The sequence below is a fragment of the Gastrolobium bilobum genome, unplaced genomic scaffold (genome assembly GCF_033153095.1).
Source record: "Gastrolobium bilobum isolate Gb01-03AN ecotype WA unplaced genomic scaffold, APGP_CSIRO_Gbil_v1 utg6679, whole genome shotgun sequence".
Taxonomy (NCBI): Eukaryota; Viridiplantae; Streptophyta; class Magnoliopsida; order Fabales; family Fabaceae; genus Gastrolobium; species Gastrolobium bilobum.
The window spans coordinates 301540-308757 of NW_026897753.1; the positions used below are offsets into that span (position 1 = coordinate 301540).

Sequence of the window (7218 nt, forward strand, 5' to 3'; positions counted from 1 at the left end):
AATGATGATTAAATTGATTATAACTATAAGAATAATAAACTTTTTTGATAGTAATTGAATCTGTTCCCTTTTTTTCATTTCTTTTTTAAAAATTATGAGCCAACGACTTTATTTTATCCACATAAGATATCTATCTTGTTACATAAGATTAATAACTCGTTATATATATTTATATGGATAATATTACTCTCATGTAACATGAGAGTAGTTATCTCATGTTACAGAGAGAATTCAAGTAGGGCCCGCTATTTAAAAGCAAAAAAGAAAAAGAAAAGAGAAGGGGTACGATTTTCGAAGTGAGAGAAAAGAAGATAACTACCTCATGTAAAATGAGAGTAGTATTTCCCTATATATATATATATATAATGTTTCTAAAGTGAATGTAGATACGTTATCTACATTCACACTCAAAATGACGTCGTTTTGGATTTAAAAATTAAAATGAAAAAGATTGTTATAACCCTGAAATTAATTATAATTACAAAAATACCTTAATTTTCGCTTCAAAATGACGTCGTTTTGGGCTCACTGTAGAAAAAATAAACCCATATATATATAATATAGGGAAAAATATTTATCCGTTTAAATGACACAACTTATATCTTTTCACTCTCACAAAGAGGTAGGACTCACACCTTTATTTTTTTGTCAATTCTCTCACCTCTTTTGTCTATCTCTTTCTCTCTCTCTTAAAATAACATAACTTTTGTTATAAAAAAAAAAAATAACATAACTTTATATCTTTTAAAATATCATACACTTTTCCTTATAATATATTGTATAAAACTTATCTAAACTAAATTTACAAAATAATTTTCTGGCGCTCTTTGTTTTGTTGTATACAGAACATGCATGTCTTTTTTCGATAACATCGACCGCGACTGATTAGGACTTGGGAGTCTTGACGAGTGGACTTGCTTAGCACTCTGGGAATACAGTTTTATAGATCAGTCTGGGTGGGGTGAGAAAATAATAATGATAACAATAATAATAATAAATACATCAAATGGTTTGATTTAATTTTTAAATATTTTTAGTTAATTCAAACTAAACCATTTGGACAAAAAATTGAGTTTATTCAGTTAAAGTCGTTGGATTAAAAAAATAATTAATTTTTTAATCTTTATCTCCATTTATTATTACTTTTTTGAGAAATAATTTTCTTATGTTGTAAAAAAGTAGTTAGGTTATGTTGTAAAAATAAGATTGCAAGTGAGACCCATAAATAAGAGGAGAGAAAAAAAGAAGAAGTGAGATTCATCAATCTTTTATATGTGTAGAAAATTTAGTTATCTCATGCAAAATGAAATAAATATAATTTTTATTTTTATTTTTACCTAAGAATATGTTTGATATGCATAATAAAACAGAACGGGCGGGATCATAAAAAACCTGATTGTATAATATCTTATAGTTTTTAATACCAAGTAGTGTTAGTGTGACAACGTATAGCATATGAGTTCATTTTTTCTGCAGTCAATATAAATAAGTTATCAAGTTATCTATATTAAGTTTAAAATGATGTCATTTTGGGACAAAAATTAATATATTTTTATGATTATAATTTATAACTCTAAATTATAATTTATTTCAGAATTATAATAATTTTTTAGTCTTTCAATCTAAAATAATATCGTATTTTAGGAGTGAATATAAATAACTTATCTATATTTACTTAGAAACATTAAAATCTTATATCATATAATAGAATGCTAAAGTCATAGAAGTTATCTTCTAACACTAAATCAGTATCATATGAGTTTTTTTTGTACAAAATTTATCTTATTAAAAAAATGCTGTATTTGTTTACCAAAAAAAATAATACTATATTTGAATGAATTTGTCTGATTATACTAAAGTTTGGAGAAATAAAAACTCATAATCACTATGTAAATTTAATAATAAAAAAAAAACAGGTCTCCACATAAAGATTAACAAAGTTTAATAATAATGTATATCCAATGGTAAGTGACAAATTTAATAAGGATCCTACAAGAACACTCGATCAGATCTTTATGATGGTTTAAACTTATATTCATATATGTGTGTTTAACTGTTTAATAGCTCTATTTAAATGGTAATATACGATTTTTTTTTTTAATATCCATGCATCATTATACAATTAAGTATCAAAATTTAATTTTATTCTTGCATTAAAAAATAAAAGAAATGACAATTAGTTTAATTCAAATTTGACATGAATTAAATTACTTTTAATTACAAATTCATTGATCAATTCGACTCAAGGAAGACTCGAACTTGTGTGATATTCGGCCACATGACTACATGAGCACATAGGTTTATTCCCGAATGTTCTACACGTGTAGCTCGGTCACAGCGTGGTGGCCACGCACTTAACGGAAACAAATGAAATGACAAAATTATCCTAACAGCTAAGGGATAGAACAGGACAGAGACGGTGCATCTTCAAATTCAAGGAATTGCACAATAAACGTGGAACCAATGGCTTCGAAGGCGATGGCCGCGGCAGCGGAGAAGATGGGGACGGCGGCGCGACGTCAAGCCGTTACGTTAACTGACGCAGCTGCCTCGCGAATACGGCAGTTGTTACATCAGCGTCAGAGGCCCTTCTTGAAGCTCGGAGTCAAGGCTCGCGGTTGTAACGGCTTATCCTACACCCTCAATTACGCAGGTCTCTCCCTCACACACTCTTTGTAAATTGTAATCATCTATTATCCGTGTTTGATAGAAATATGTATATATTCATTTAATTAGTTACCAATTTATGTTGTTTTCTTAATTTAGCTGAATTAGTTATGATTTTTTCGTTTTGGAATCCCTGAGGTATATAGCTTAGGAAAATGGTTGATCATAACTGATTTAGCTTCGGCTAGATTCTAGCTATTGTCTTTACTCATATCTTATTACAATCTGAAACTAGATGAATTGGTGATTTGGAGTATGGTTTTCTTGTTGCTGTCTTCTATATTTTTCTGTTCACTTTCTGCTGTTGGTTGCATATACAAGGGCTCAATTCATTATCTTCTGAACTAAGAACTTTGTGAGGTAGTAAAATTGGAATAATACATTTGAGATGATAAAATAAATCGCACCTTGAAGTTTGTCAATGAGGAAGTAGCCCCAGTAATAGAATGATTAATGAACCTTAAGAAGCTAAGTAACAACTTCAAGAAGGCTTTAATCCATTTGGTGAAGTCTGCTACATGGATCAGTCAGCATCATTGAGATCTATCAAAACATTGCTAACTCTAGTCTTATTTTACCTCCAAAACATTGTTAAATCGTGTCTCATGAAACTTGTATTCTATATACTCCTTTGTCTTACTCCTACTTAACTCAGAGTTTAGAAGTTACTCCTTCTCTTGACTCATTAAGTATGAATATATCATCAGTCAAGAGCATGCATTGATGTAAGTCAAATACTAAGGTAAATAGGTACACGTACAACTCAAAGATGACCTTTGGTTCGGTGCAAATCTATTTTCGTACGAAAATGTCATGTCCCAAATATGAGTAACATTGAAAAAATTTGATCCTGTTGACCATTTGTTATTTTTGTCTACTGATTATTCCTCTCAATTGTGTTGAGCTGGAGATGGATGCATTATGATTTTTTGAGCTTAGACTTACTGTTGCTTTGACAGATGAAAAAGGAAAATTTGATGAGTTGGTTGAGGATAAGGGTGTTAAGATGTTGATTGATCCAAAGGCCCTTATGCATGTCATTGGAACTAAAATGGATTTCGTAGATGACAAACTGAGGTAAGTATTTTCTTCAACCCTTCTTTATGTTCAACTTGTATTTTTCTTTTGTTTATAGTGCTTGTCATGGAAATGGGGTGAGGAAATCTCTTTATAAACAATTTCATATATTGGGAAACAGGCATCTTAATATTTTGTCTCAAAACTGCTCCATCTAGACCAAAATAGATTATTAATTTTCTTGTCTCAATCTTAATAAATTATACCAATCCTATTGGTTTCTTTTGGATGGAGAAATTCATCATTTCATAAAGATAATCACTATAAAGAAAGTTAAAAAATTGCCGTAGTCAATTGAAAAGTTAGAAAGTGTTTGTCACGTTTGGCCCCATCTCCATTCTAGATGCAGTCGATCATATTAGCGGGCAGTGGCAACTTCCCATCCCGTAAACGATCATTCTTGATACTAGCATATATCAAAGTTAGAATGATCGTTCTTTCTCTCTTCCATTCTATCTCTCGGCTCTTTCATTCATGGGTTCCTAACTATTACTCACCATATATCAACATTATATTCTATTATTCAGACATGGTTCTCTCTTTGTCTCCTTTTTTATCTAAGTTCCTACAATTTCAACACTTTAAACATTCTTTGTAAGGAAGAACCAATTCAACCTAAAAATTTTAACTGAGATAAAGACACATTTATTATTTTATATTATTCCTTAACACACTCCCTTATGCCAATAGTCTTATAGTATTGAAGCTTGGATTATGTACAGGTCCAGCACACTAAGAGCCCTTTTTTTTAGGGTTTAAAACATGAAAATTAAACTTTTCAGAATACTTAAGCTGTTAGGTGAAAACATATTTATTATTTTATATTATATTATTTTTAAACATTGCTTAACTAAAATTTTATTCATATCTCTTCTGTATAATGATTTGGAGTACAAATATCGGGATGTTACATTGGCTAACTTCATGCTTCCATTTCGGAATAGTATATTCGGGCATTGATCGGCATGTGAAGAAACTATTTTGCCCCTCCTGTTTTGGGGTAGTTTGTTATTTTCCAAATCTCAGATATCTTGTCAGGGTGAGAATATGCATTATTAAATGAAGCTTTTGATGAAGTATGGCGTGAATTTGTGTTACCTACGTTTCTCTTGGGAAGGTTTTCATCCCCAGTGAACGTCCAACACCCGGGAAGGTTTTCACCCTCGCCAAACGTTTCTCTTGGGAAGGTTTTCACCCCCAGTGAACGTCTAACACACGAGAAAGTTTTCATCCCCAGTGAACGTCGCGAAACTAGTACCTTTCACTCACAAAACCAGTCAAAAGCGCAATGCGGACAAATTCGTATAACAACCATACATAAACAAGGCAAGTACAAGTCAAGATTCAACTAGCAAGAACTAACTTTCCATTACAAATAAAAGTTCAGCATACAACAAGGCGAGTATAATGTCTGATTAGAAAATAAAAGGTTGGCATACCAACCAGATAAATAATGAAAGCTCAATATAAGGATGCATTTTGTATGATGAAGGTTGTTTTGTCTTTGTCCTTTTTGAGCAACGGGATTTGGTTGCAGCCGAAATATGCATCCATAAAAGAAAGCATTTTGAAACCGGAGGCACTGTCTACCAGTTGGTCGATGCTTAGGAAAGGGTAGGCTTTTTTGGAGCATACCTTGTTCAGGTTTTTGTAGTCCACGCACATCCTCCACGCCCCACTTGGCTTTTTTACCAGCACCGGGTTGGCTAGCAAAGTGGTGTAGTTTATTTCTCTGATGAAACCGGCATCGTAGAGTCTCTTTTCTTCTGCATCAATGATTTTCTGGTAATCAGGGCCAAACTTCCTTTTCTTCTGGGCGACTGGTTTTGCTTTGGGGTCAACCGACAACCTATGGCAGCAGACTTCGGAGTTGATGTCGGGCATATCAGATGGCGTCCAGGCGAAGAGGTCCTTATTATCACTGAGCAGCTTGATTAACCTTCCTTTCAGCTCGAGGGTTATGGCCGCTCCTACGGTTGTTGTCTGCTCATCAGTCTCACCCAGAATGATGCGTTCTAGTGCCCTGTCAGGCATGTACCGTTGAGAGCTGCAAGCCCAATATGTACCCTTGAGAGGGGTGAAGGTCGTTGTAGGGTTATCGCTGCTAGCAAAGGTAGAGACAAAGTTGGACAATGACATCCCAAGTATGGTGTTCTACAGCAAAAGTGGGGGGGGGGGGGTATATGTGTGTGTGTGCGCGAGTGCTGAGTTATAGTGTGAGCTCATGAAATCGGCAGGGTAACGACACATAAAGATCAGATGCCTTTGCTTGGTGATGAAGGGAGTATTTATAGGGGAGTAAGGGTGTCTTGCTCGCATGCGAGGGCGAGCCAAGAGAGTTGGGAAGTGTCAAGGGAGAGCCTGTCTTAATGGGCCAACCCGGTTAAGGCCATCCAGAACACATGTTATGCTTAGTTTGGTGATGATCGATGATCTTCTGATCTCGAATTTACGTGGGTAAAATATCTGCAACACTGAAGGAAGATTTTAATTGAATGTGGCATGAAAATTTGTGTACAGTTACATCTTGTGCTCGTTTTTGTTACTTAGTTCAACTGTTTTATTATGATTATTATTATTATTGAAGTGAACTGCTGCTTTCTTTTCAGTGCTTTTGTTTTAATTGCTGCTTTTTTTTTTCTCGTGTCAGATCTGAGTTTATTTTTGTCAATCCAAACTCTAAAGGTCAGTGTGGTTGTGGTGAATCTTTCATGACGACAACCGGTAGTGGAGCTTCTAAGCCATAAAATGACTAAATTTGCTTATTAAAACGGGTGTGGATCCACACTCACAAAGTCGTCTTTTCATGATTTAATTGATTAACATACGAGTACAGCTACTGGATTTATATAATTCTGCCTGCGAGAACAAGGGGAAAGCTTTTGGTGCTCAGAACAAAAGGATACCGAGTACTGACATGTTTTTCGGAGTTATCTGAAGCTGGTGCTAATAAGGCTTATATCTGCAATTTGTATTATCATATCAATTGTTCTGATTATTCTTATTTGTAATGTAAAATTTTTTGTATTATGGAAATTGTATAGCTTGCAGGTTAACAATATCATTGAAATAATTTCGTTTAAGTTTAATATAACAATCAGCAGATTCAGGATGAAATTACTTGCAAGAGATATGTGCATGTGTCTAACCCTAACTATCTGGCACTGGGCGGGGGCCACCAAAGCTTCATGAAGTTCTTGTATTTGACAATGGCCTGCCAAGATACTTTATGAAATGAATAATATTAGTCATATGTTGTATGAAAACTTTTAAGTAAGGACGAGAGCAATTATTTTCTATTTACCTACAAGCATTGCCTGCGTTAACCAAGACAGAGACTTCTAACATCTTGTTAATAATCTTAGTAATATTTAATATAAAAAATATTAAAGAAAAAGTATATATATATGGAATATTTTAAAAGTAGATAATTTAATACCTTTTTTATGAGGATAATTATTATGTGATTAATTA

The 7218-nt window shown here is 33.4% G+C and overlaps 1 protein-coding gene across 2 annotated transcripts; it reads left to right on the forward strand.

Moving 5' to 3' along the window:
• Nucleotides 1-2403: 2403 nt before the first annotated feature.
• On the forward strand, nt 2404-6941 carry LOC133309889 (iron-sulfur assembly protein IscA-like 1, mitochondrial). 2 transcript variants are annotated; one of them, XM_061510749.1, is made up of 3 exons: nt 2404-2675; nt 3607-3744; nt 6395-6941. In XM_061510749.1, the coding sequence occupies exons 1-3, from the start codon at nt 2464-2466 to the stop codon at nt 6489-6491; spliced, it is 447 nt and encodes a 148-aa protein (XP_061366733.1). In that variant the 5' UTR covers nt 2404-2463; the 3' UTR covers nt 6492-6941. The 2 variants fall into 2 exon arrangements, with proteins under 2 accessions (XP_061366733.1, XP_061366734.1); XM_061510750.1 differs by having other exon boundaries at nt 2404-2653; nt 3627-3744; nt 6395-6934.
• The last annotated feature ends 277 nt before the right edge of the window (nt 6942-7218 follow it).

Coding starts and splice junctions, on each gene's coding strand:
- LOC133309889 (XM_061510749.1), top strand. CDS start 2,464: ATGGCTTCGAAGGCGATGGCCGCGGCAGCGGAGAAGATGGGGACGGCG. Junction 2,676..3,606: donor CTCTCCCTCACACACTCTTT/GTAAATTGTAAT, acceptor TTTTGAGCTTAG/ACTTACTGTTGCTTTGACAG. Junction 3,745..6,394: donor TTCGTAGATGACAAACTGAG/GTAAGTATTTTC, acceptor TTCTCGTGTCAG/ATCTGAGTTTATTTTTGTCA.